Genomic DNA, 25,566 nt, shown 5'->3' on the forward strand with positions numbered 1-25,566 from the left:
TTCAAAGTCACTGGGAAAGCAGCCCAGAACCTGAAAAAAATGGTCAGGGACATGCTGGCTTTAGATGGGATCCAGCCATTTTACAGCCCATGGGCCTCACCCGTGGGGCTGATCCCCAAGCGAGACAGAATGATCTGGTTTTATGGGGGCTATCAGAAGCTTAAAGCCATCACAGTGTCTGATGCCGACCCCATGCCTAGGCCTGGGGAGATTCTAGACAAGCTGAGAGGGATGGAAAACTTGGCCCTGGAAGACACTAATAACACGTGCATCTTTAGCCAAACCTGGGAGGAACAGGTATCCCAGGTGAAAAGGGGGCTGGGCTGCCTCAAGGAGGTGGGACTGACGGTAAAAGCTAAAAAGTGCAAGGGGGGACGGCAGAGGTGTTGGGTCTGGGCCACAAAGTGGAAAGCGGCTGCCCAAACCCAAAGCTGGCAAAGGCCAAGATGGGGGCTCTTAACCAAGAAAGCCCGAATCACAGACCAGAGGGCTGGAAAAAAACCCAATCCCAGCTTAAACCCAGGGGTACTGGAGTGGCAAAGGGTGTGGGCTGCAAAAACCTTCCCACATGCGGTCTGCAAGTGCCATCAAGCACACCCGACCTAAGGGAGGGCGTAAAACTGGACTGTCCTGGTGTAACTCACACCAAGAGATGGGAGAGATGCTGGGGCATCCATGGGAACCTTGGTGGGTTCGAACTTCCCCAGGTTACTGGCTGGAGTGACCTCGCTCAGTTTGGTCTCGAAGGGGGGAGAGATGTGACGAACTGGGAAAGTTCTTAGTGTTTTCTCTGAGTACTGTGTTGGTGCCTCAGTGTCCCCATGGCAGTTCTTAAGTATCTGGCAAAGCAAAGGGCCAGTGCACCTAAATGCCTGGCACTCTGTCTCCTAGCAACTGATGGCCTGGGCCCCTCCCCTGCAAAGGTGCCAGCTGAAGGTGTTGAAGACAAAGGGATCAGGTGACCTCCTGGCCCGGGAAAGGGGCTGAGGAGAGAGGAGGGGCTGGGAGGGGTTGTTAGTCTGGAGCTGGCTGGGGTCGAGGGTGGAGGGCAGACCTGGGGGTCTGGCTCACTGCCCCCCAGAATGGACCCAGCCGAGGGGTCCGGTTCGCTGTATCTACAAGCTCTGTTTTAGGCCCTGTTCCTGTCATCGAATAAACCTCTGTGTTACTGGCTGACTGAGAGTCACGTCTGACTGCGAAGTGGGGGTGCAGAACCCGGTGGCTTCCCCAGGACCCCGCTGGGGTGGACTCGCTGTGGGAAGCGCACGGAGGGGCAGAGGATGCTGAATGCTCCAAGGAGAGACCCAGGAGGTGAAGCTGTGTGAGCTTCTTGCCCTGAACAAGTCTGCTCCAAGGGAGAGGAGGCTCCCCAAAGTCCTGACTGGCTTGGTGGGGAGCAGTTCCAGAGCATCGCCCGGGGACTCCGTGACACAGACTCTAATGAGAAACTGCAAAACTGGAATTAATTTGCAAACTGGACACCATCAAATTAGGCCTGAATAAAGACAGAGTGGATGGGTCACTACAAAAACTAAAAACTAATTTCCCCGTGCTAATTTCCAACTACTGTGACTCACACCTTCTTGTCGACTGTTTGAAATGAGCCACCCTGATTACCACTACAAAAGTGATTTTTCGTCCTATTGATAATAGCTCAGTTCCACTTTAACTGAATTGTCTCGCTAGAACTGACACCCCACTGGGTAAGGCAACTCCCATCTTTTCCATGTACTGTTATATATATCTTCCTACTGTATTTTCCACTCCATGCATCTGATGAAGTGGGTCTTAATCAACGAAAGCTTATGCCCAAATAAATGTGTTAGTTTTTAAGGTGCCACAAGAACTCCTCATTATTTCTGCAGTAAAGGAGTTCATTTACTCAATCCGCCGCCTCCTCCTTTCCTTCTCTAACAGTAAATATAAGGCCATCTGCAGGACCTCTGTGTGTGTGGGATTGAACTGTTGTATTTTCAATAAACATGGCGTATTGCCTTTTCCCCTGAAAAAGATCCTGTGTGCATAACACCAGGACTAAATGTGCTTCACTTTGCGGTGGCTGGTTGGTACCTGGTGCACATTGTCGCAGCCCCAGGAGAAAAGCATAGCACGGGGCTGGACCTGCTGGGAACTGACAGCGATATTCAGAGGCCGTGCAAATCCAAGCCCCCAGGCTGGAGGGAGACAGATGCAGGCCTCCACCTGTGAGAGGGGACGGCTGGGAAGGTGGAAACTTGACATCCGTGCCCTCCAGGAGGCCCAGGGGAAATCCATGATGCGGTTACCCCTGAAATTGTGACCCACGGCGCTTTCCTGTTACATTCAGATGGATGGAAGCCAGACACTCCCTTTCATCCATCTCATGCACAATCTTCAAATTCCCTGCAATGGCTTTGCTGGCGTTCGTCACGATGAACTGTCCGTTGGACACGGAGATGTGCCTGGCGAAGGAGCTGTTGTAAGGGTTTGATTTCCCTGAATGGATGACAGCTATCTTCATCCATGTCCCAGCCAAAGCAGGGGACGAGTACAGCTTGGCAAAGCGCTTTGAGCAGTTAAGGGGGTGTTGAGTGCTGTTGCCTTCAGGCACAGAGATATAGAGATTTCCTGTTGACATTGGCTGGTGCCTGGGAGAAGAAATCAACATTTCAGGTCGGCTTTGGTGAAGCCTAGAAGACGTGTGGAAGTAGACCAAGAACTGACAGGGATTTCAATGCAAACACTCTCTTTTGTTAGCAAGAGTCAGGCTAACTGTAACCCTAATAACACGAGATTTGTAGAAGCGAAGACTGCGTGAGGCGAGTGGGAAAGAACTGTGGGAGAAGTCGTTGGGACCTTGTGTAAATAATATGAAATGAAGACTAAAGTCTAAATAAGTAAGAAAAATAAAACATCAGGATGACCTATGTATAAACAAAATGCAGCTGTTGCTCATTATTGTCTGTAACAAAGGTATAAATGCTTGCTGGAATTTTTTGTCAGGGAGAGACCTGTTTAGCTCTCCTCCTCCACCGAATTGCTAACAATAATAAAATTAATTTGCTGCACCCAACCAAAAAACTGAAAACTCTGTTTTTCTCCGACAGACGTCAGACCCAGATCCGGCAGGGGAGGAAAGGATACACTACCGGGGGTGGGCGGCACTTCAGATATAAGGCACGGACCTCGCAAATGCTCAAGCAAGCCTTGAACCGCAGGCATAGTTTACGCAAGTCACCCTCAGCTCACTGCATCCTTAGCCCCGTCTACACAGCAAAACAAGCCCTGCCACGCCGAATCGCAGGGTGGGTCTACACAGCAATCAGACACCTGCAGCAGGCCCATGCTGACTGTGGGGCTGTCAAATTGCCAGGTAGATTTGCGCTCCAGCAAACAGGGAGGGTCTCAGAGCCCGGGCTCCCGTCTGAACCCCAACATTTACACTGCTGTCTTTAGCCCGTTAAGGTTCCATCCCCACTTTGAACTTTAGGGTACAGATGTGGGGACCTGCATGAGACCCTCTAAGCTTAATTACCAGCTTAGATCTGGTTTTGCTGCCACCACCCAAATTATTTGAGTCATCTGGGAAACTGTTTACCTCTCCTCCCCCAGAATATCTTTTTTCCAAGTATTATAATCCTTCCCTAAGTAGCCTTGAGAGACTTCTCCACCAATTTTTTGGTGTACAGTGATTTAAACCCTTGGATTTTAAAACAAGGAGAATTTAACCATTCTCTCTCCTTCCCCCCCCCCAATTTCTGATGAGTTTAGATTTAACCCCCCTGCATTTTAAAACAAGGAAATATTAATTAGATTTTTAAAAAGATGGCTTTTAATTAAAGAAAGAAAGGTAAAAATTATTTTCATAAAATTAGGATGGAAAATAACTTTACAGGGTAATCAGATTCACATAGCCCAGAGGAACCCCCTTTAGCCTTAGGTTCAAAGTTATAGCAAACAGAGGTAAACCCTCTAGCAAAAGGAACATTTACAAGTTGAGGAAACAAAGATAAACTAACACGCCTTGCCTGGCTGTTACTTGCAAGTTTGAAATATGAGAGACTTGTTCAGAAAGATTTGGAGAGCCTGGATTGATGTCCGGTCCCTCTTAGTCCCAAAAGCGAACACCCAAAACCAAAGAGCACAAACAAAAGCCTCCCCCTCCTCCCCAGATTTTAAAGTATTTTGTTCCCTTATTGGTCCTTTGGGTCAGGTGTCAGCCAGGTTACCTGAGCTTCTTAACCCTTTACAGGTAAAAGAATTTTGGCGTCTCTGGCCAGGAGGGATTTTGTAGTATGGCACACAGGAGGGCTGTTCCCTTCCCTTCATAGTTATGACACGCCCGCCAAATCACAGATAGTGTTGGACAGCCGGTTCCACACCGGCTGTGATTTTTTCCTGGAGCTTTGAGAGAAAACAGAGTTAATAAGACACATGCACCTTTAGACATACTACTGGTTATATAAAAACTAACAATATGTTCCATATTCCAAGAACAATTTTTAACCAGTTGATTTAGGGAAACTTTTATGGTAGAGTGCATTAGCCACTTTGTTAGAAGCTTCTGAAATGTGTTGTATTTTAAAATTAAAATTTTGGAGAGCTAAACTTCACCGAAGAACTTTTTTAATTCCTTTGGCGATATGAAGCCACTTTAGCGCAGCATGGTCGGTTTGTAGTTGGAAACGCCGTCCCCAAATGTATGGCCGTAGCCTTTTTAGCATGTACACAATGATGTAGCATTTCCTTTTCACTGACTGACCAGTGGCTTTCCTTTTCAGACAGTTTTTTGCTGAGAAACACGACAGGACGGAATTTTTGATTCGGTCCTTTCTGCATTAAAACTATGCTTGGACACATTTGTGGTTACTAGGAACGGCTGGTTAAAGTTTGGGGCCCTTAGCACAGGGTCAGACATGAGTGTCGCTTTAAGCTGGTTAAAGACCTTTTGACATTCATCAGTCCACTGAACTGCATTTGGCTGTTTTTTTTTTGCTTAGGTTTGTCTGTGGGGCAGCGATTTGGCTGTAGTGTGGTACAAATCGCCTATAATATCCAGCCAAGCCTAAGAATGATTGGACTTGTTTTTTTGACTTTGGGACAGGCCACTTTCGGATAGCATCCACTTTGGCCTGTAGGGGGCTGATAGTTCCTTGATCCACCTGGTGTCCAAGGTAAGTCACTCTGTTTAGGCCTATTTGACACTTTTTAGCCTTAACAGTTAGTCCTGTCTGCCTGATGCGCTCGAAGACTTTTTCCAGGTGCTCCAAGTGTTCTGCCCATGAGTTAGAAAAAATGGCCATATTATTAAGGTAGGCAACTGCAGATTCTCCCAATCCCACTAGGAGACCATTTACAAGTCTTTGGAAGGTGGTGGGGGCATTTCACAGCCCGAAAGGGAGCATATTAAATTCATACACCCCTGCCTGGGTGATGAAGGCTGACCTTTCCTTGGCGGGTTCATCCAGTGGTACTTGCCAGTACCCCTTGGTTAAGTCTAATGTAGAGATGAACTGGGCACGTCCCAATTTCTCCTATAGCTTGTCTGTGCGTGGCATTGGACAGCTGTTGGGACAAGTTAAAGCATTTAGCTTACGGCAGTCCACGCAAAAGCATATTTCCCCATCTGGTTTGGGAACTAGAACCACTGGAGATTCCCATGCACTGTTAGAGGGGCAGATTACACCCCTCTGTAGCATATTTTGGATTTCCATTCTATAGCCGTTTGGGCATGAGGAGACACCCAGCAGGGTGGAGTTCTGATTTGGTGAGCATTATCTGTGTCAATGGAGTGGTACACCCGTTCTCAGTCACCCCAGGATGGACTTAGAACATTGGTGCGAAGCTAGCGCACAGCTCCTTGATTTGCTGTCGCTGCATATGTCCCAGGGTCGTGGAGAGGTTCACCTCTTCCACGCCGCCGTTACTTTTTTTTTTCTTCAGGTAGTAGACACCTTTAGGCCACTTAGCATCATCTCCTCCCTGGGCTGTAAACTGACAAACCTTTAATTCTCTGAAATAAAAGGGCTTTAGAGAATTAACAAGGTATGCTTTAGACTTTAGGGTGGAGGTGGGGCATGCTATGAGATAGTTAACAGCTCCTAGGCGTTTTTGGATTGTGAATGGCCCTTCCCATGACGCTTTTATCTTATGGGCCTGGAGCACCTTTAAAACCATAACCTGGTCCCCTACTTTGAAGGAACGCTTTTTGGCATGTTTATCATACCAGGCTTTTTGCTCTTTTTGAGACATTTTTAGGGTTTTTTTTAGCAAGGACTAAAGAGTGTCAGAGGGTGTTTTGTAGGTTGCTTACAAAGTCCAGAATGTTAATTCCTGGAGAAGGCGTAGAACCCTCCCATTGCTGCTTTACCAACGGTAATGGCCCCTTAACCTCGCGGCCATACACAAGTTTAAATGGCGAAAACCCCAAACTGGGATGTGGTACAGACCTGTAGGCAAAAAGCAACTGCTGCAACACTAGGTCCCAATCATTGGAGTGCTCATTTACAAATTTACATATCATGGCTCCCAAAGTTCCATTAAACCTCTCCACCAGGCCATTGGTTTGATGGTGGTAAGGGATGGCCACCAAGTAGTTCACCCCATGAGCTTCCCACAGGTTTTCCATGGTCCCTGCCAGGAAATTAGTTCCTGAATCTGTAGAGATGTCGGAGGGCCAACATACCCTGGCAAAAATGTCTGTTAGTACCTGGCACACACTTTTAGCCCTGGTGTTGCTTAGAGCTACTGCTTCCGGCCATCAGGTAGCAAAATTTATGAAAGTCAGTATGTACTGCTTTCCTCTGGGTGTCCTCTTTGGAAAAGGACCCAGAATATCCACAGCTACTCGTTGAGATGGGACCTCAATTATGAGCAGTGGCTGGAGAGGGGCTCTGACCTGGTCTTGGGGTTTTCCCACTCTTTGGCACACCTCACAAGACCGGACATAATTAGCAACGTCCTTGCCCATTCCCTCCCAGTGGAAGGACTTCCCCAAACGGTTTTTGGTTCTGTTCACCCCAGAATGGCCACTGGGATGATCATGAGCTAAGCTCAAGAGCTTTACCCAGTACTTAGTTGGAACTGCCAACTGCCTTTGAGGACGCCCGTCTTCCTAGTGTCCACCAGAAAGAGTCTTTTTGTATAAAAGTCCTTGCTTTACAACAAACTGGGATCGGTTAGAAGAGCTGAGAGGCGGTGGGGTGCTCTGTGCTGCCACCCAAGCTTTCTGAAGGCTGTCATCTGCTTCCTGCTTGGCCTGGAACTGTTCCCTTGAAGCTGTAGACATCAGTTCCTCCTTAGACTGTGGACTTGGGCTTGGTCCCTCTGGAAGCGATGTAGGTGATGGGATTGTTTCCATTGACTGTGAACCGCTCTCTGCTGGTGGACTATGTGGTATTTCAGGTTCTGGCTGAGCCTCTTGGGTAGGGTTATTCGCTGCTTCTGCCAGTTCAGGCCTGCTGGTGCCCTCTGGCATTGGAGTTGACAGGTTTGCAAGCACTGGACTCAGTGCTGGCAATGGTTCTGGGGCTAGTTGCTTTGCCAGTTCCGGTTCTGGGACTGGCTTTGGCTGGGTCTCTGGGACTGGATCCACTATGGCTGTTGCAGTCGTTGGCAGGGGATTCAGATCCACCACCTCTGTCTGGGTCTCCGGTAACAAAGACAGGGCCCTGGTGGACAGCTCAAGAACAGGGATGAGGGTGAAAGCTTGCTTAGCCTGGCTGCAGGTGACCATTCCCACCCTCTTGGCCAGCTTCACGTGGTTGGCCAAGTCTTCCCCCAGTTGCATGGTGATAGGATAACTGTCATAGACTGCAAAAGTCCCTGTTCTGACCAGCCTCTGTACTAGACAGGCAAGTTGGCTGTAGGCAAAGTTACAGAGTGTGACATAAAGGGTTGAATTGTCATCGGGGCTTCTGGCTTGATGAATTTGGGGCCCACTAAGGATTGGTGGATAGCTGACAATTATGCTCCAGTGTCCCTCCACACAATAACCTTCTTCCCGCCCACACCCTGTTTTCCTTCGCTCTGAAGGTACCTGGGAAGCATCTGGGCCTGAGGACCTTGGGTGTGACTCCGGCATAATGAACTGCAGTCGGTTGGGGTTCTTGAGGCAGTTGGCCTTCACATGCCCCAGCTCATTACATTTAAAACATCGCCCAGCTGACTGGTCACTGGGCCGAGGTGGGTTGCTGGAGACGGGTTTGGTGGGACGATAAGGTGTCTGGGTTTTTTCCTTGGGATGTAGGTGGGGCCTTGGGCTGCCCCCAGTGATAGAGTTTTGTTTCAGTTTGCCCCTTCTGATATTCGCCCCAACTGCTACTAGTTTTTTTTCTTTTCTGCCATCTCCACCCATTTGGCTCCAATCTCCCCCGCGTCGATTACACTTTTGGGCTTCCCATCTAGGATGTACCTTTATTTCCTCAGGAACATCCTCTAAGAACTGCTCCATTTGCATTAGGAAAGAGAGATCTTCCAGAGATCTAACGCTTGCTCCTGATATCCAGGCATTCCAATTTTTTTCAATGTGGTAGTCATGTCGGGGAAAATGCCACATCCAGTTTCCATTTTAGGGCTCTGAACCGCTGACAGGCATGCTCAGGTGTTAGCCCCATTCTGATTCTGGCCTTGTTTTTAAAAAGTTTATAACTGTTTGTGTTTTTTAGGCATTTTAGCCGCCACCTTTGCTAAGGGCTTACTGAGCCGGCCTTAGCTCTTGGGCCTAAGAGGGACCAGACATCAATCCAGGCTCTCCAAATCTTTCTGAACAAGTCTCTCATATTTCAAACTTGTAAGTAACAGCCAGGCAAGGCGTGCTAGGTTTATCTTTGTTTTCTCAACTTGTAAATGTTCCTTTTGCTAGAGAGTTTACCTCTGTTTGCTGTAACTTTGAACCTAAGGCTAGAGAGGGTTCCTCTGGGCTGTCCCCACACGCCCTCCTCCCGCTGCAGATCGCCCCCTCGCATGGGGTGTCCCCACACACCCTCCTCCCACTGCAGATCGCCCCCACACACGGGGTGTCCCCACACACCCTCCTCCCGCTGCAGATCGCCCCCCCCACACGGGGTGTCCCCACACATCCTCCTCCCGCTGCAGATCGCACCCCCCACACGGGGTGTCCCCACACACCCTCCTCCCGCTGCAGATCGCCCCCCCACACACGGGGTGTCCCCACACACCCTCCTCCCGCTGCAGATCGCCCTCCCCGCCACACGGGGTGTCCCCACACATCCTCCTCCCGCTGCAGATCGCACCCCCCCACACGGGGTGTCCCCACACACCCTCCTCCCGCTGCAGATCGCCCCCCCCACACGGGGTGTCCCCACACACCCTCCTCCCGCTGCAGATCGCCCCCCCCACACGGGGTGTCCCCACACATCCTCCTCCCGCTGCAGATCGCACCCCCCACACGGGTGTCCCCCACACACCCTCCTCCCGCTGCAGATCGCCCCCCACACACACGGGGTGTCCCCACACACCCTCCTCCCGCTGCAGATCGCCCTCCCCGCCACACGGGGTGTCCCCACACATCCTCCTCCCGCTGCAGATCGCACCCCCCACATGGGGTGTCCCCACACACCCTCCTCCCACTGCAGATCGCACCCCCCACATGGGGTGTCCCCACACATCCTCCTCCTGCTGCAGATAGCACCCCCCACACGGGGTGTCCCCACACACCCTCCTCCCACTGCAGATCACACCCCCCACACGGGGTGTCCCCACACATCCTCCTCCCGCTGCAGATCGCACCCCCCCACACGGGGTGTCCCCACACACCTTCCTCCCGCTGCAGATCGCCCCCCCCACGGGGTGTCCCCATACACCCTCCTCCCGCTGCAGATCGCACCCCCCCCCACGGGGTGTCCCCACACACCTTCTTCCCGCTGCAGATCGCCCCCCCCATGGGGTGTCCCCACACACCCTCCTCCCGCTGCAGATCGCACCCCACACACGGGGTGTCCCCACACACCCTCCTCCCGCTGCAGATCGCACCCCCCACATACGGGGTGTCCCCACACACCTTCCTCCCGCTGCAGATTGCCCCCCACACACGGGGTGTCCCCACACACCCTCCTCCCGCTGCAGATCACCCTCCCCGCCACACGGGGTGTCCCCACACATCCTCCTCCCGCTGCAGATCGCACCCCCCACACGGGGTGTCCGCACACACCCTCCTCCCGCTGCAGATCGCACCCCCCACACGGGGTGTCCCCACACACCCTCCTCCCACTGCAGATCGCACCCCCCACACGGGGTGTCCCCACACACCTTCCTCCCGCTGCAGATCGCACCCCCCACGGGGTGTCCCCATACACCCTCCTCCCGCTGCAGATCGCACCCCCCCCCACGGGGTGTCCCCACACCCCCTCCTCCCGCTGCAGATCGCACCCCCCACACGGGGTGTCCCCACACACCCTCCTCCCGCTGCAGATCGCACCCCCCCACACGGGGTGTCCCCACACACCTTCCTCCCGCTGCAGATCGCCCCCCCCCACGGGGTGTCCCCATACACCCTCCTCCCGCTGCAGATCGCACCCCCCCCCCACGGGGTGTCCCCACACACCCTCCTCCCGCTGCAGATCGCACCCCCCCCCATGGGGTGTCCCCACACATCCTCCTCCCGCTGCAGATCGCACCCCCCCACACGGGGTGTCCCCATACACCCTCCTCCCGCTGCAGATCGCACCCCCCCCCACGGGGTGTCCCCACACCCCCTCCTCCCGCTGCAGATCACACACCCCCACACGGGGTGTCCCCACACACCCTCCTCCCGCTGCAGATCGCCCCCCCGCCCCGTTCAGGCCCCTGGTTCCCAGGGGACCGGCACAGCGCTGCCCGGGGCGCGGCCCCGCCCGCCGGGTGCACAGACAGGAGATACCCCCCCCCGCAGACGGGCCCGCGCGAGCGGCCGCACGGGGGGCACCAGCGGGCCCGGTCCACGCGCTTCGGTCGCGCGCCTGACTCCGCCCCCGCCGCGCGGCCTCACAGCCAGCCCCGCCCCGCCCCTTCCCGCGCGCCGCTCCGAGGGGGAGGGGGCCCCGCCCTTCGCCCGCCCACGGCGCGCGCCGGGCGCGAGCGGCTCCACCTACCGCCCGAAGAGCGAGTGCGACCCCCCCCCCGCCCCCCGCTCAGCAACACCCGCCCCTGCCCATGCGCAGAGCGCACCTGAGTACGGCCCCGCCCCTTCCCGTAACCGCTCCCGAAGCCCCGCCCCGCGCCGCCAACCTTCCCCCGAAGCCCCGCCCCCGCCCCCCAGGGGCCTGCGCTCAGGGGGGCGGGAAGGGCAGCGGCTCCGCCCCAGCCCCGCTCGCGCCGCCGGGGGGGGCGGGGCGCTAATGACTCCTGACAGCCCCCCCCAACCCCACGCCTCAGGTGCCCCCCCGCGGGGCTGGGGACCCCGCGCCTGCGCAGTCAGACCTGGGCCCTGTGTCCAGCTGGGCGGGGCCCCTTGCCGAGGGGGGGTCCTCTGCCAGCCTCCCCCCCGCCGCCCCCGATTGTTGGGGGGGGGCTCCCCAGCCTTCCTGCTGCTAACCAGGGTGGCGCAGCGCCTGGGGGGCGGGTCAAAAAGAGGGGGCCCCTCCCTCCCCCGGGTGACATGGGGGCGCCCCTCAAATCTGTCCCTTCAGAGCCCCCCAAAGCCTGCCGAGCTGTACGGGGCGGGACCCCCAAGGCCGGACTGCGCCCAGAGCCGGAGACACCCCCACACCTAAGGTAACACACTGAAATTCAAGAGGGTTTCCCCCAGACCAACGTGGCGCCCCTGACTTGTAGGAGGACCCCCAAATTCAAGGGGACCTCCCCAGATCAGGGTATCCTGGCAGTCTGCAAATGCCCCCCCCCCATCTGTCAGCTCAGCACCTGGCATGCTCCTCACTGCATCCGCTTGGGGGGTGCCCACCAGGTGGGGTCCCCCGCTTCCTTCGGGGGGGGAGGGGGGATGGGGAGGAGCTTGTGGCCGGGGGAGGGGAACAGGGGTGGTTGCCGTGGTTACCACCCCCCTGGCGCCACTCCGACAGGGTGCGCCGGGGTGACGGGGGGCAGGTAGCCAGGGGGATCTGGGCCCCAGAGGGGGGCACCGTCCGTGCCCGGGGTGGGCAGGGAGTCCCAGGGCAGGGGACACTGGCTAGGCTCCAGGGGGTTGTGGGTAATTGGGGCCCAACTGGGGGGCAGCCCCAGATCTTCTGGGCTGGTGATGGGGTCAAAGAGGTCGCTGGGGTCAGGGGTCAGGGAGGCCATGCTCAGGCCCCAGCCAGGCCCCGGTTCCGGGGCCACAAAGGCCTCAGCCACGCCCAGGAAGGAGCTGGCAGCTGGGGCAGGAGGCTCTGGGCCAGGATGCCGGGGTTCTGTGGGGGGCGCAGGGTCCCTTGGGGTCTCCTGGGCCAGGATGGAGGAGGCCAGGCGGTGCATCGAGGCTTCAATGTCAGTGAATTGCCTGGGGAGAGAAGAGAGGGGCTGTGAGCTTCCCACAGCAGTGCCCTTAGGGGCTGTGAGCTTCCCCCAGCCATGCCCAAGGGGCTGCGAGCTTTCTGCAGCAGTGCCCTGAGGGGGGTGTGAGTTTCTCCCAGCAGTGCCCTGAGGGGCTGTGAGCTTCCCCCCCAGCCATGCCCAAGGGGCTGTGAGCTTTCTGCAGCAGTGCCTTGAGGGTGCTGTGAGCTTCCCCCCAGCCGTGCCCGAGGTGCTGTGAGCTTCCCCCCAGCCGTGCCCGAGGTGCTGTGAGCTTCCCCCCAGCCATGCCCAAGAGGCTGCAAGCTTCCCCCCAGCAGTGCCCTTAAGGGCTGCAAGCTTCCCCCCAGCCTTGCCCAAGGGGCTGCGAGCGCCCGAGGGCTCCCACCTGCTGATCTGGTTGTGCAGGAACCGCCGGTGGTTCACCCGCTGCTTGCCAGGGCGGCTCTTGCGGGGTCTCTGCAGCGTCCGCATCATGTGGGACGAGGCCACGGTGACAAAGGTGAAGAGATCCCGGCCACGCCCAGAGAGCGCCACCTGCTGGGGGGGCAGGAAGCTCAGGGACAGGCGCCCACCCCGCTGCATCCCAGCTCTTGGGGTGGGGGCTGCCAGGCAGAGCCCCCAGGCTGGGCGAGGCCGGCCCCCAACAGAGCCCTGCAGGAATAAATGACAGTTCTCAGCCCAGCAAGCCTGAGACTCCACAGAACCCTGGGGAGAGGGGCTGCGGGTCGGGAGTGAGGGGCACCAGTAGGGCTGGGGTGGGGGGGAGCCCAGGGCTGGGCTAGCAGGGGCTGCGGGTCAGGAGTGAGGGACATCAGCAGAGCTGGGGTGGGGGGGAGCCCAGGGCTGGGCTAGGAGGGGCTGCGGGTCAGGAGTGAGGGACACCAGCAGAGCTGGGGTGGGGGGGAGCCCAGGGCTGGGCTAGGAGGGGGCTGCGGGTCATGAGTGAGGGGCACCAGCAGAGCTGGCTTGGGGGGGAGCCCAGGGCTGGGCTAGCAGGGGCTGCGGGTCGGGAGTGAGGGGCACCGGCAGAGCTGGGGGGGAGCCCAGGGCTGGGGTAGGAGGGGGCTGCGGGTCGGGAGTGAGGGGCACCGGCAGAGCTGGGGGGGAGCCCAGGGCTGGGATAGCAGGGGGCTGCGGGTCGGGAGTGAGGGCACCGGCAGAGCTGGGGGGGAGCCCAGGGCTGGGCTAGGAGGGGGCTGCGGGTCATGAGTGAGGGGCACCAGCAGAGCTGGCTTGGGGGGAAGCCCAGGGCTGGGCTAGCAGGGGGCTGCGGGTCGGGAGTGAGGGGCACTGGCAGAGCTGGGGGGAGCCCAGGACTGGGCTAGCAGGGGCTGCGGGTCGGGAGTGAGGGGCACCGGCAGAGCTGGGGGAGAGCCCAGGGCTGGGCTAGCAGGGGGCTGCGGGTCGGGAGTGAGGGGCACTGGCTGGGGTTGGGGGGAGTGCAGGGCTGGGCTGGGGGGTCTCTGTCTCCGAATAGGGGTCAGCCCCAGCTGCGAGGGGACAGCGCCTCCGGCTGGGCCCCCCAGGACACTTACTTGGTTCGGGGTCCAGCTGTGTGAAGAATCAGCTGTGGTCGCACCCCTAGTGCTGCGTGGGGGGAGGAGGCCGTTCGGTTCTCCCTGGGGGCTGCCCCCCCCTCACCTCCTGCCCCCCCAGCCCCGACCCTCCCAGCCAGCCCCAGCACCGGCTCGGGTCTCTGGTGGGGCCAAGCGCCACTGAGAGAAGCAAGAAGATGCTCAGAGAGTCACTGTCTGAGCCCCTCCCCACTCCCCCCACCCGTCTGAGCCTCTCCCTCCTGCTCACCCCCCCTCTGCCCCCCATTCCTGCGGGAATGGGGCATGGGGCCTTAGCCCCCAGGGGCCACTGTCTGCAAGCTGCCCCAGGGTGGGGGGGTGGCTGGCTTGGGGGGGGTATGGCACGGGGCCTCCCCCCTCCAGCCAAAATCCTTCACTGTGCTAGTTAGGGGGCTGAGGGTAGGGGGCTGAGGGGGACCCCCTTTGACTCTAATAACAGGGGTGGCTTGATGGGGCCCCTCCCCTAATCCGTCTCTTCCTCTCCCTGGACCCCTATCAACCCCCCGAACCCTCCCCACCTCCCCCACCCTCCCCATCATCTCCTGCCCCCCCTTCGGCTCCCCCCATCCCCCCCCCCACACCAGCTGCCCAATTAGGACATTCTTTCCCCTGGGATGCGGCCCTGGCACTTAGCAGCAATTAGGGGCGTCCGGGGGCCGGGGGGAGCCACGTGCCGGCGGCTCCATGGAGATGAGCTCAATGGGGCGCACGGGGGCAGGAATCCGGCTGCACAAAGGGGCCCCCCCAACTCCCCCCTGCAGCCGGCACCCGGCCACGCGGAGCAGTTAGAGCAATTGCTGGCAATTGGAGACTTAAGTGCGAGGTCAAAGTGTGTCCAACCCCCACCCGTCCCCGCATCAGCCCTGGGCCCCTCTACCCCAGCGTCCCGCCCCCTGCATCAGCCCTGAGCCCCTCTGCCCCAGTGTCCTGCCCCCCACATCAGCACCTGGGCCCCTCTACCCCGGCGTCCCGCCCCCTGCATCAGCCCTGGGCCCCTCTACCCTGGCATCTCGCCCCCTGCATCAGCCCTGGGCCCCTCTACCCCGGCGTCCCCTTGCATCAGCGCCTGGGCCCCTCTGCCCCAGCGTCTCGCCCCTGCATCAGCGCCTGGGCCCCTCTACCCCGGCGTCCCGCCCTCTGCATCAGCCCTGAGCCCCTCTACCCCGGCGTCCCGCCCCCCACATCAGCGCCTGGGCCCCTCTACCCCGGCGTCCTGCCCTCTGCATCAGCCCTGAGCCCCTCTACCCCAGCGTCCCGCCCCCTGCATCAGCACCTGGGCCCCTCTACCCCGGCGTCCCGCCCCCTGCATCAGCCCTGGGCCCCTCTATCCCGGCGTCCCTCCCCCTGCATCAGCACCTGGGCCCCTCTACCCCGGCGTCCCGCCCCCTGCATCAGCCCTGAGCCCCTCTGCCCCAGTGTCCTGCCCCCCACATCAGCACCTGGGCCCCTCTACCCCGGCGTCCCGCCCCCTGCATCAGCCCTGGGCCCCTCTGCCCCAGTGTCCCGCCCCCCACATCAGCACCTGGGCCCCTTTACCCCGGCGTCCCTCCCCCTGCATCAGCCCTGGGCCCCTCTACCCCGGCATCTCGCCCCCTGCATCAGCCCTGGGCCCCTCTACCCCGGCGTCCCCTTGCATCAGCGCCTGGGCCCCTCTGCCCCAGCGTCTCGCCCCTGCATCAGCGCCTGGGCCCCTCTACCCCGGCGTCCCGCCCTCTGCATCAGCCCTGAGCCCCTCTACCCCGGCGTCCCGCCCCCCACATCAGCGCCTGGGCCCCTCTACCCCGGCGTCCTGCCCTCTGCATCAGCCCTGAGCCCCTCTACCCCAGCGTCCCGCCCCCTGCATCAGCCCTGAGCCCCTCTGCCCCAGTGTCCCGCCCCCCACATCAGCACCTGGGCCCCATTACCCCGGCGTCCCTCCCCTTGCATCAGCCCTGGGCCCCTCTACCCCGGCATCTCGCCCCCTGCATCAGCCCTGGGCCCCTCTACCCTGGCGTCCCCTTGCATCAGCGCCTGGGCCCCTCTGCCCCAGTGTCTCGCCCCTGCATCAGCGCCTGGGCCCCTCTACCCCGGCGTCCCGCCCTCTGCATCAGCCCTGAGCCCCTCTACCCCGGCGTCCCGCCCCCCACATCAGCGCCTGGGCCCCTCTACCCCGGCGTCCTGCCCTCTGCATCAGCCCTGAGACCCTCTACCCCAGCGTCCCGCCCCCTGCATCAGCCCTGAGCCCCTCTGCCCCAGTGTCCCGCCCCCCACATCAGCACCTGGGCCCCTCTACCCCGGCGTCCCTCCCCTTGCATCAGCCCTGGGCCCCTCTACCCCGGCATCTCGCCCCCTGCATCAGCCCTGGGCCCCTCTACCCTGGCGTCCCCTTGCATCAGCGCCTGGGCCCCTCTACCCTGGCATCTCGCCCCCTGCATCAGCCCTGGGCCCCTCTACCCCGGCGTCCCCTTGCATCAGCGCCTGGGCCCCTCTGCCCCAGCGTCCCGCCCCCTGCATCAGCGCCTGGGCCCCTCTACCCCGGCGTCCCGCCCTCTGCATCAGCCCTGAGCCCCTCTACCCCGGCGTCCCGCCCCCCACATCAGCGCCTGGGCCCCTCTACCCCGGCGTCCTGCCCTCTGCATCAGCCCTGAGACCCTCTACCCCAGCGTCCCGCCCCCTGCATCAGCCCTGAGCCCCTCTGCCCCAGTGTCCCGCCCCCCACATCAGCACCTGGGCCCCTCTATCCCGGCGTCCCTCCCCCTGCATCAGCCCTGAGCCCCTCTACCCCGGCGTCCCGCCCCCCACATCAGCGCCTGGGCCCCTCTACCCCGGCGTCCTGCCCTCTGCATCAGCCCTGAGCTCCTCTACCCCGGCGTCCCGCCCCCCACATCTGCGCCTGGGCCCCTCTACCCCGGCGTCCTGCCCTCTGCATCAGCGCCTGGGCCCCTCTACCCCGGCGTCCCGCCCCCTGCATCAGCGCCTGGGCCCCTCTACCCCGGCATCTCACCCCCCACATCAGCGCCTGGGCCCCTCTACCCCGGTATCCCCTTGCATCAGCGCCTGGGCCCCTCTACCCCGGCGTCCCGCCCTCTGCATCAGCCCTGAGCCCCTCTACCCCGGCGTCCCGCCCCCCACATCAGCGCCTGGGCCCCTCTACCCCGGCGTCCTGCCCTCTGCATCAGCCCTGAGACCCTCTACCCCAGCGTCCCGCCCCCTGCATCAGCCCTGAGCCCCTCTGCCCCAGTGTCCCGCCCCCCACATCAGCACCTGGGCCCCTCTACCCCGGCGTCCCTCCCCCTGCATCAGCCCTGAGCCCCTCTACCCCGGCGTCCCGCCCCCCACATCAGCGCCTGGGCCCCTCTACCCCGGCGTCCTGCCCTCTGCATCAGCCCTGAGCTCCTCTACCCCGGCGTCCCGCCCCCCACATCAGCGCCTGGGCCCCTCTACCCCGGCGTCCTGCCCTCTGCATCAGCGCCTGGGCCCCTCTACCCCGGCGTCCCGCCCCCTGCATCAGCGCCTGGGCCCCTCTACCCCGGCATCTCACCCCCCACATCAGCACCTGGGCCCCTCTACCCCGGTATCCCCTTGCATCAGCGCCTGGGCCCCTCTACCCCGGCGTCCCGCCCTCTGCATCAGCCCTGAGCCCCTCTACCCCGGCGTCCCGCCCCCCACATCAGCGCCTGGGCCCCTCTACCCCGGCGTCCTGCCCTCTGCATCAGCCCTGAGCCCCTCTACCCCAGCGTCCCGCCCCCTGCATCAGCCCTGAGCCCCTCTGCCCCAGTGTCCCGCCCCCCACATCAGCACCTGGGCCCCTCTACCCCGGCGTCCCTCCCCCTGCATCAGCCCTGAGCCCCTCTACCCCGGCGTCCCGCCCCCCACATCAGCGCCTGGGCCCCTCTACCCCGGCGTCCTGCCCTCTGCATCAGCCCTGAGCTCCTCTACCCCGGCGTCCCGCCCCCCACATCAGCGCCTGGGCCCCTCTATCCCGGCGTCCTGCCCTCTGCATCAGCGCCTGGGCCCCTCTACCCCGGCGTCCCGCCCCCTGCATCAGCGCCTGGGCCCCTCTACCCCGGCATCTCACCCCCCACATCAGCGCCTGGGCCCCTCTACCCCGGTATCCCCTTGCATCAGCGCCTGGGCCCCTCTACCCCGGCGTCCCGCCCTCTGCATCAGCCCTGAGCCCCTCTACCCCGGCGTCCCGCCCCCCACATCAGCGCCTGGGCCCCTCTACCCCGGCGTCCTGCCCTCTGCATCAGCCCTGAGACCCTCTACCCCAGCGTCCCGCCCCCTGCATCAGCCCTGAGCCCCTCTGCCCCAGTGTCCCGCCCCCCACATCAGCGCCTGGGCCCCTCTACCCCGGCGTCCTGCCCTCTGCATCAGCCCTGAGCTCCTCTACCCCGGCGTCCCGCCCCCCACATCTGTGCCTGGGCCCCTCTACCCCGGCGTCCTGCCCTCTGCATCAGCGCCTGGGCCCCTCTACCCCGGCGTCCTGCCCCCCACATCAGCGCCTGGGCCCCTCTACCCCGGCATCTCACCCCCCACATCAGCGCCTGGGCCCCTCTACCCCGGTATCCCCTTGCATCAGCGCCTGGGCCCCTCTACCCCAGCGTCTCGCCACCGCCCCCTGCATCAGCGCCTGGGCCTCTCTACCCTGCATCAGCAGCTGGGCCCAGCCCCTTCCCTGTCCCCCAGATCGGACCCATGGCCCATCTATCCTGGCATCCAGCCCCTTTCCTGCCCCCCAGGTGGGATCCATGGCCCATCTACCCTGGCGCCCTGCCCCCCGGATCAGACCCACGATCTATCTACCCCAATGATCAGACCCATAGGCCCCTCTTGCCTCCAGCAGAGGGTGGCAGACACCCTCACCCTTTTCCCCGACACAGACACAGACATACATCTGCTTCCCTGCAGTTGGCTAAGCCAACACCCCCCCCCCACGCCTTGGCAAACACTGCCCCCCCTTCCTGGCTGGGGGAGATCAAAGCTCACCTGCCCCCCTCCCTGGCTCCCCTGCCCTTCGCAAGCAGGCAGCAAAATAAACTCAGGCTGGGAACAATGTCGCCTCTCATGTTAGCAGGGCCTTGCCGGGTGTGTGTGCACGGGAGGGAGGTCGAGGGGCAGCGAAAATCCTCTGAGTGAGGAGACCAGGATGCCTGGGTTCTTTCCTGGCCCTGAGAGGGGAGTGGTGTCTAGTGGTTAGAGTGGGAAGGGGGCTGGGAGCCAGGACTCCTGGGTTCTCTCCCGGCTCTGGGAGGGGAGTGGGGTCTAGTGGTTAGAGCGGGGGGGCTGGGTGCCAGGACTCCTAGGTTCTCTCCCGGCTCTGGGAGGGGGAGTGGTGTCTAGTGGTTAGAGCAGGGGGGCTGGGAGCCAGGAGGCCTGGGTTCGCTCCCCAGCTCTGGGAGGAGAGTGGGGTCTAGTGGTTAGAGCAGGGGGGGGCGGGCTGGGAGCCAGGACTCCTGGGTTCGCTCCCCAGCCCTGGGAGGAGAGTGGTGTCTAGTGGTTAGAGCAGGGGGGGCTGGGAGCCAGGAGGCCTGGGTTCTCTCCCCAGCTCTGGGAGGAGAGTGGGGTCTAGTGGTTAGAGCAGGGGGGGCTGGGAGCCAGGAGGCCTGGGTTCTCTCCCCAGCTCTGAGAGGAGAGTGGTGTCTAGTGGTTAGAGCAGGGGGGGCGGGCTGGGAGCCAGGACTCCTGGGTTCGCTCCCCAGCCCTGGGAGGAGAGTGGGGTCTAGTGGTTAGAGCAGGGGGGCTGGGAGCCAGGACTCCTGGGTTCGCTCCCCAGCTCTGGGAGGAGAGTGGGGTCTAGTGGTTAGAGCAGGGGGGGCGGGCTGGGAGCCAGGACTCCTGGGTTCGCTCCCCAGCCCTGGGAGGAGAGTGGGGTCTAGTGGTTAGAGCAGGGGGGCGGGCTGGGAGCCAGGACTCCTGGGTTGTCTCCCGGCTCTGGGAGGGGGGTGGGGGTGGGGGTGGGGGTGGGCGGGAGGAGCTGGTTGGCTTGCAGACCCTCGCACGGCACCCAGCAGGGTCTGAGCCTGGCTGGGGATGCTGCTTGCAGCTCCTCTCGACCATGGGGCTGGCTGGGCCTCACCTGGGCACAGAGTCGCCTGCTCCAGCCAGCTGCCTGCCCTGCCCCATGGCAGCCCCACTCCCCCTGCCCCATGGCGCCCCCTTTCTTCTCCCTCCCCCTTTCTCTGGGGCTAGCTTGACTCAGCTCTTTTTTGTTCCCTGCATCTGGCCGCTCCCCCAGTTCACTCCCTCCCCTTCTCTTCCCCCAGCCACCCGCCCTGGCGCACTGTTTGCCCTGCTGCCGAGGCATGACGGCCACGGGCCGCACGATTCCTGGGCACAGCTCATGTCCGCTTTGGCTAAGGCCTAGGCCAGGGGGCCAGCGGGGTTCCCTCCCGGTCCCAGCCCCAGCCCCAGCACTCCCCCTGCCAGCAGCGGTTTGGCAGAAAAATAAACCACCAAAGACCAGCGAGGGGCCGGGCAGACAGACAAACACCCTCCCCCTCCTCACAGCTCCCCCTGCTCTAACCACTAGCCCCCACTCCCCTCCCAGAGCCGGGGAGAGAACCCAGGAGTCTTGGCTCCCAGCCCTGCTGCTCTAACCACTCGACCCCACTCCCCTCCCATAGCCGGGGAGCGAACCCAGGAGTCCGGGTTGGGCTGATATTTCTGTTGTTCATTTCCTTCTGGGGGCAGGGGGCAGGTCAGGGGCTAGACAAACCCAGGAGGAACAGGCCTGTTTGCCGGGGGGGGGTCCCCGCTGCCTGCTGAAGCTAAAATTACAGCCTGGGGCAAACTGCCTCAGGGGACGTTTGTGCCCTGTCCCCAGTTACCCCCCGTGGGAGTCCCTGTCCCCGCCCCCCCCAGCGCACCGCAAGCACTTCCCAAAATTCCCTGCACCCGCCGGTGGCAACTCCCCGACCGGGTAGCTCCCCCCGGGAGGGCAGGCTGGGCGTGCCCCGGGGCACCGGAACAGGGGGCCATGGCCCCCCCACTTTTTACCTGCCGCAAGGGCAAGCGACGGGGAGGGGGAGGAGAGGAGTGAGGGGGGGGTCTCGGAGGGGCGGCACGGCACAGGGCCCCCCCCAATTTTAGCACCCAGCCACCGCTCCTGATGTGCACAGCCGGTTCCGCCATGCGCCGCCGTGCGCCGGCTCCACTTCGTTTTGCAGTGTAGCCGCGGCGTTAAACCGGAGCGGTTGCTTTGTGCAGACGACTCTGCAGGGCGGCAAGGGGGCTGCTCCTGGGGAAAGCCCATCGTGTTTGCTGAAGGGAGGGATTTACTCACATACCCACAGGCGGCCCCCAGAGCTGGGCGCCCGGCCAGCAGCCGCTGCTCGCCCGGCCTGAGTCCCAGCACAAACGAAGCACTGTGGGGAGGGGTGATGGGCCCAGTGGGGGGAGGGGGACAGCAGGGGCCAGGTGCATTTTCCCTGAGACCAGTCCGGGGAGGGATCTCTGGCTTGTTCCTCTCCCTGCGGTTTGGTTTGTCTCTGCGGGCGAGTCACCGACATTTCGGCAGAAAGTTTTTCCAAGGCAAACGCCCTGGACCCAGGCCTGGCCAGGTCCCCGCTCCCAGATGGCTGCCTCAGGGTGGCACTAAGGGGTACAGGGCTGCAGGGAGCGGGGCAGGGGCTCAGCAGGGGGTGCTGGGCTGCAGGGAGCGGGGTGGGGGTCCAATAGGGGGTGCTGGGCTGCGGGGAGCAGGGTGGGGTCTCAGCAGGGGGCACTGGGCTGCGGAGAGCAGGGCAGGGGTTCAATAGGGAGTGCTGGGCTGCGGGGAGCGGGGGTGGGGTCTCAGCAGGGGGCGCTGGGCTGCGGAGAGCAGGCAGGGGGCTCAGCAGGGGGCGCTGGGCTGCAGGGAGCAGGGTGGGGGTCCAATAGGGGGTGCTGAGCTGCGGGGAGCGGGGTGGGGTCTCAGCAGCGGATGCTGGGCTGCGGGGAGCAGGGTGGGGGTCCAATAGGGGGTGCTGAGCTGCGGGGAGCGGGGTGGGGTCTCAGCAGGGGGTGCTGGGCTGCAGGGAGCAGGGTGGGGGTCCAATGGGGGGGCTGAGCTGCGGGGAGCGGGGTGGGGGGCTCAGCAGGGGGCGCTGGGCTGCAGGGAGCGGGGTGGGGGCCCAATGGTGGGGGTGCGGGGCTGGGGGTGGCCAGCAGGGGGCACTCTCACCCAGCAGTCAGTGCCAACCCTGAGGCCTCACGATGGCAATTTTCCGAGCCAACCGGAGATTTCCTGGTGCCGACGTTCCCTGGGTGACAAGGGACGTTTTTCCCTGGCCCAGCAATGGCCATTTTTCAGCTGGCTCCTTGTTTTCCTTCCTCGGTCTGTGTCTCTGGCACTGTTTATTTCTCGCGCCCGCAGCTGGCGCTGGGCCCGCTGAACCCAGCAGGGGTGTGCCCGCCCCAGCAGGGCCACCTCACCCTGCCTTGCGTTCTCGCCTTTCTCCTTGGGGGTCTTTTTTCCTAGTTCGTTCGTCCCTTCTCCCTCCCTCCGTCCCTCATGTTTCAGGGGAGCCCCCTTCCTTCCTTTCCTGACCCCTCTGTCGAGCCGCCCGTCCCGCCTGCCCCGTGGCTGGAAGAACCAGGTCGCTCTCTGCAGCTCAGACAGAAGCCAGGAGCATGCGCCCCCCGCCAGGGGCTGGCCCGGCTCAGCCCCACATACCGACCTAGCAGGGTGCGTGGAATGCGGACAGAGCAGACGGCGCAGGCCAGACACACACACACGCCCGCCAGCCGCGCACACACCCGCCCCAGCCAGGGCGCCGCCAGCCGCCGACCCCGCCGGACCCTGGGCAGCAGGGGGCACAAGGCCAGCGACAGGGCGATCGGACCCCCCCCCCCCCAGCCCTTCCGGCACGGCTTGGGGCTTGGAGGGTCGGACGAGAGGCGCACCGGACAAAGCCATGGACTGATAGATAGATTGATCGATCTATATGGGGACAGACAGACGGGGGATCTGGAGGACGGGCGACTAGGCAGACAGACTCTGCCGGCCGAGTGACATCTCCTCTCCTGCCGTCGGATCCAGCCCCGTGTCCAGCCCCCCAGCCATGGACCCCCCCTCCAACGTGTCGTCCCCCTCCAACGGCTCGCTGGTGGGTGGGCTGCCGGAGGCGGCAGGGCTGAGCCTGCTGGGGGCGGCCGGGGCGGCCGGGAACCTGTACACGCTGGCAGTGGCGCGGGCTGGGGCCGTCCCCTCCCCGCTTCACATCCACATCGTCCACCTGGCGCTGGCCGACCTGCTGTACCTGGCCGGGGTGCCCTTCGTCGTGCACAACGGGCTGGCGCGGGACTGGTGCTTCGGCGAGGCCGGCTGTCGGGCCCTGCTCAGCCTGGACCTGCTCACCATGCACGCCAGCATCTTTCTGCTCACCCTGCTGAGCACCGAGCGGTGCCGGGCCGTGCGGCGCCCCTTCCGGGCCGCTCGCCGCTCCCCCGCCCGCCGCCAGGCCCTGGCCGGGGCCGCCTGGGCCTCCGCCTTCGCCTTGGCGCTGCCCATGATGCTGATGGTGCGGCAGGAGGAGCGGGCGGCGGACGACGGCCGGGTGCGGCGGCTCTGCGTGCCCACCTGGCACGAGGCCCAGTACAAAACCTACCTGACCGTGCTCTTTGTCACCAGCATGGTGGGGCCTGGGCTGGCACTCGGGTACCTCTACGGGCGGCTGGCGTGGGCCTACTGGCTCTCACAGAGCCAGGGGGTGCTGGGCCCCCGGCGGGGGCCAAAGCAGCGGGTCTTCTTCCTAATTTTCCTCATCGTCGTGGCCTTCTGGGCCTGCTTCCTGCCCTTCTGGCTCTGGCAGCTGGTGCCTCTCTACAGCCCGGGCATGGCTGCCCACCTGCCCGTGGCCACCGAGATCTACATCAACCACCTGGTCACCTGCCTGACCTACAGCAACAGCTGCATCAACCCCTTCCTCTACACGCTGCTGACCCGCAGCTACCGTGACTACTGGCGGGTGCGACGGGCCGGGCGCAGGGCAGCGCCGCGGGCACAGGACGCGGGGCGCTGAGCAGCCAACAGACCTCCACAGGTAGGGGGCAGAGTGGGAGAGGGGCACTGCTGGGGAAAGATCGCAGCACTGGTGAGAGGTGCCATGGGGTACTGCTGGGGGAGGATCACAGCGTTGGAGAGAGGTGCAGTGGGGCACTGCTGGGGGTAGATTGCAGCATTGGGGAGAGGTGCTGTGGGAAGATTACAGCGCTGGGGAGAGGTGCCACGGGGCACTGCTGGGGGAAGATCACAGCGCTGGGGAGAGGTGCAGTGGGGCACTGCTGGGGGACGATCGTAGCTTTGGGAAGCTGTGCCGTGGGGCACTGCTGGGGGAAGATTGCAGCACTGGGGAGAGGTGCTGTGGGGCACTGCTGGGGGAAGCTCGCAGCTGTGGAATCCCCAGCTCTTGTCCAGCCCTAAGCCAGGGGGATGGGAATGGAATGGGGTACAGGGTTTCCCCTCTAGGGGGCGCCAGCCCCCTTAGCAGCCATGTGTCTATCTCACACTGCCAGAGCTGGAGCTTGGATCGCGGGGGCGGGGGAAGCTGCTGACATGGCCCCCTCCCCCAGTGCCCTCACACATGCTGCTGGCTCTGAGCCCCCTTCTCTCTGCACCCCTAGGAGCGGCGCCCCCCTGTGGCAAGCCCTGGACACGGCCCTACCTCACCCACTGCCCCATGAGGACGATGCATCAGCCCCCAGCGACCCCTCGACCCCACGCAGCCGGGACCGGAGGAAAAAGGAATAGGCCCAGCAAGAAACAAGGCGCCAGGACTCCTGGGTTCTCCGCAGCCAGCTGCACTGGGAGGGAAGGTGGGGGCAGGTCTCCTGGGTTCTCCGCAGCCAACTGCGCTGGGAGGGAAGGTGGGGGCAGGACTCCTGGGTTCTCACCCCGGCTCTGGAAGGTGTTGGACCTCTGTGGTACCTTTGGGGACCCCTGTATGAAATGGATGTAGGGGGGGTTCTATGCCGGGGGGAGGTAACCAGAACCCCTCAGGCACTACCACAGTGGGGGGTCCATGCTCCCTGTGCCCAGCTCCAGGGATGTTCTGCCCGCGAGGGAGGTGCCACAAGCCGGCACCGCGTCTGCCTTTGTGGTCCTCAAAGAGAGACACCCCTCCGGGTCCCTCCCCCAGCTGTGCCAGCCCCACCCTGGGCCCACGGAGCTGGGCATGAGCCCTGCAGTGCCCAGGGGCTCCAGTGGCTTCGCCCTTGGCCTTGCCAGGCTGGTCCTGCTCTGCTGGGCGACGGGCTGTGGCTGGCACCAGCCTCCTGCCAGACAGCAAAACCCAGGCACGAGCACAAGGGTTTTGGGGGGGGAGGGAGCATTGTGAGCCAGGACTCCTGGGTTCTCTCCCTGGCTCTGGGAACGGAGAGGGACTGGGAGCCAGGACTCCTGGGTTCTCTCCTAGGAGGGGAGTGGGGAGGAAAGAGCTGGGAGCCAGGACTCCTGGGTTCTCCCCCTGGCTCCTCCCCTGCTGAAACACCCTGCGCTAAGATTGTAACTTTGGTCTCTCTCTCTGGCTGCTGCAGTGGGGCCCAGGCCGAGTGCTGGGGTCCTGTCCAAACTCAGCTCCCCTGGAAACGCTGTGAGGGGCAGGCC

The 25,566-nt window shown here is 62.4% G+C and overlaps 2 protein-coding genes across 3 annotated transcripts; one reads left to right on the forward strand and one right to left on the reverse strand.

The window, feature by feature from the left end:
• The first annotated feature begins 11,361 nt into the window (after nucleotides 1-11,361).
• LOC115641607 (urotensin-2 receptor-like) lies at nucleotides 11,362-25,325 on the forward strand. Of its 2 annotated transcripts, none has more exons than XR_003998092.1 (2): nucleotides 11,362-11,691; nucleotides 24,585-25,325. XR_003998092.1 is itself a non-coding variant. In XM_030544912.1 (2 exons), exon 1 carries the CDS (start codon nucleotides 23,024-23,026, stop codon nucleotides 23,981-23,983), a length of 960 nt encoding a protein of 319 aa, XP_030400772.1. In that variant the 5' UTR covers nucleotides 22,888-23,023; the 3' UTR covers nucleotides 23,984-24,004; nucleotides 24,585-25,325. The 2 variants fall into 2 exon arrangements, 1 of the variants encoding a protein (XP_030400772.1); XM_030544912.1 differs by lacking the exon at nucleotides 11,362-11,691 and adding an exon at nucleotides 22,888-24,004.
• LOC115641593 (uncharacterized protein C19orf85-like) lies at nucleotides 11,688-13,175 on the reverse strand. Its single transcript, XM_030544887.1, has 2 exons — nucleotides 12,812-13,175; nucleotides 11,688-12,412 (listed from the first exon to the last, which is right to left on the reverse strand). The coding sequence occupies exons 1-2, from the start codon at nucleotides 13,006-13,008 to the stop codon at nucleotides 11,968-11,970; spliced, it is 642 nt and encodes a 213-aa protein (XP_030400747.1). The 5' UTR covers nucleotides 13,009-13,175; the 3' UTR covers nucleotides 11,688-11,967.
• Nucleotides 25,326-25,566: the final 241 nt, after the last annotated feature.

This window comes from Gopherus evgoodei, unplaced genomic scaffold, assembly GCF_007399415.2.
Source record: "Gopherus evgoodei ecotype Sinaloan lineage unplaced genomic scaffold, rGopEvg1_v1.p scaffold_35_arrow_ctg1, whole genome shotgun sequence".
Classification (NCBI taxonomy): Eukaryota; Metazoa; Chordata; order Testudines; family Testudinidae; genus Gopherus; species Gopherus evgoodei.

What these genes read in the sequence shown, in the direction of transcription:
- LOC115641593 (XM_030544887.1), bottom strand. Translation starts at nt 13,008, where the DNA reads ATGCAGCGGGGTGGGCGCCTGTCCCTGAGCTTCCTGCCCCCCCAGCAG. An exon ending in CTGCACAACCAGATCAGCAG is followed by an intron (nt 12,413 to 12,811) that starts GTGGGAGCCCTC and finishes TTCTCTCCCCAG; the next exon opens with GCAATTCACTGACATTGAAG.
- LOC115641607 (XM_030544912.1), top strand. Translation starts at nt 23,024, where the DNA reads ATGGACCCCCCCTCCAACGTGTCGTCCCCCTCCAACGGCTCGCTGGTG.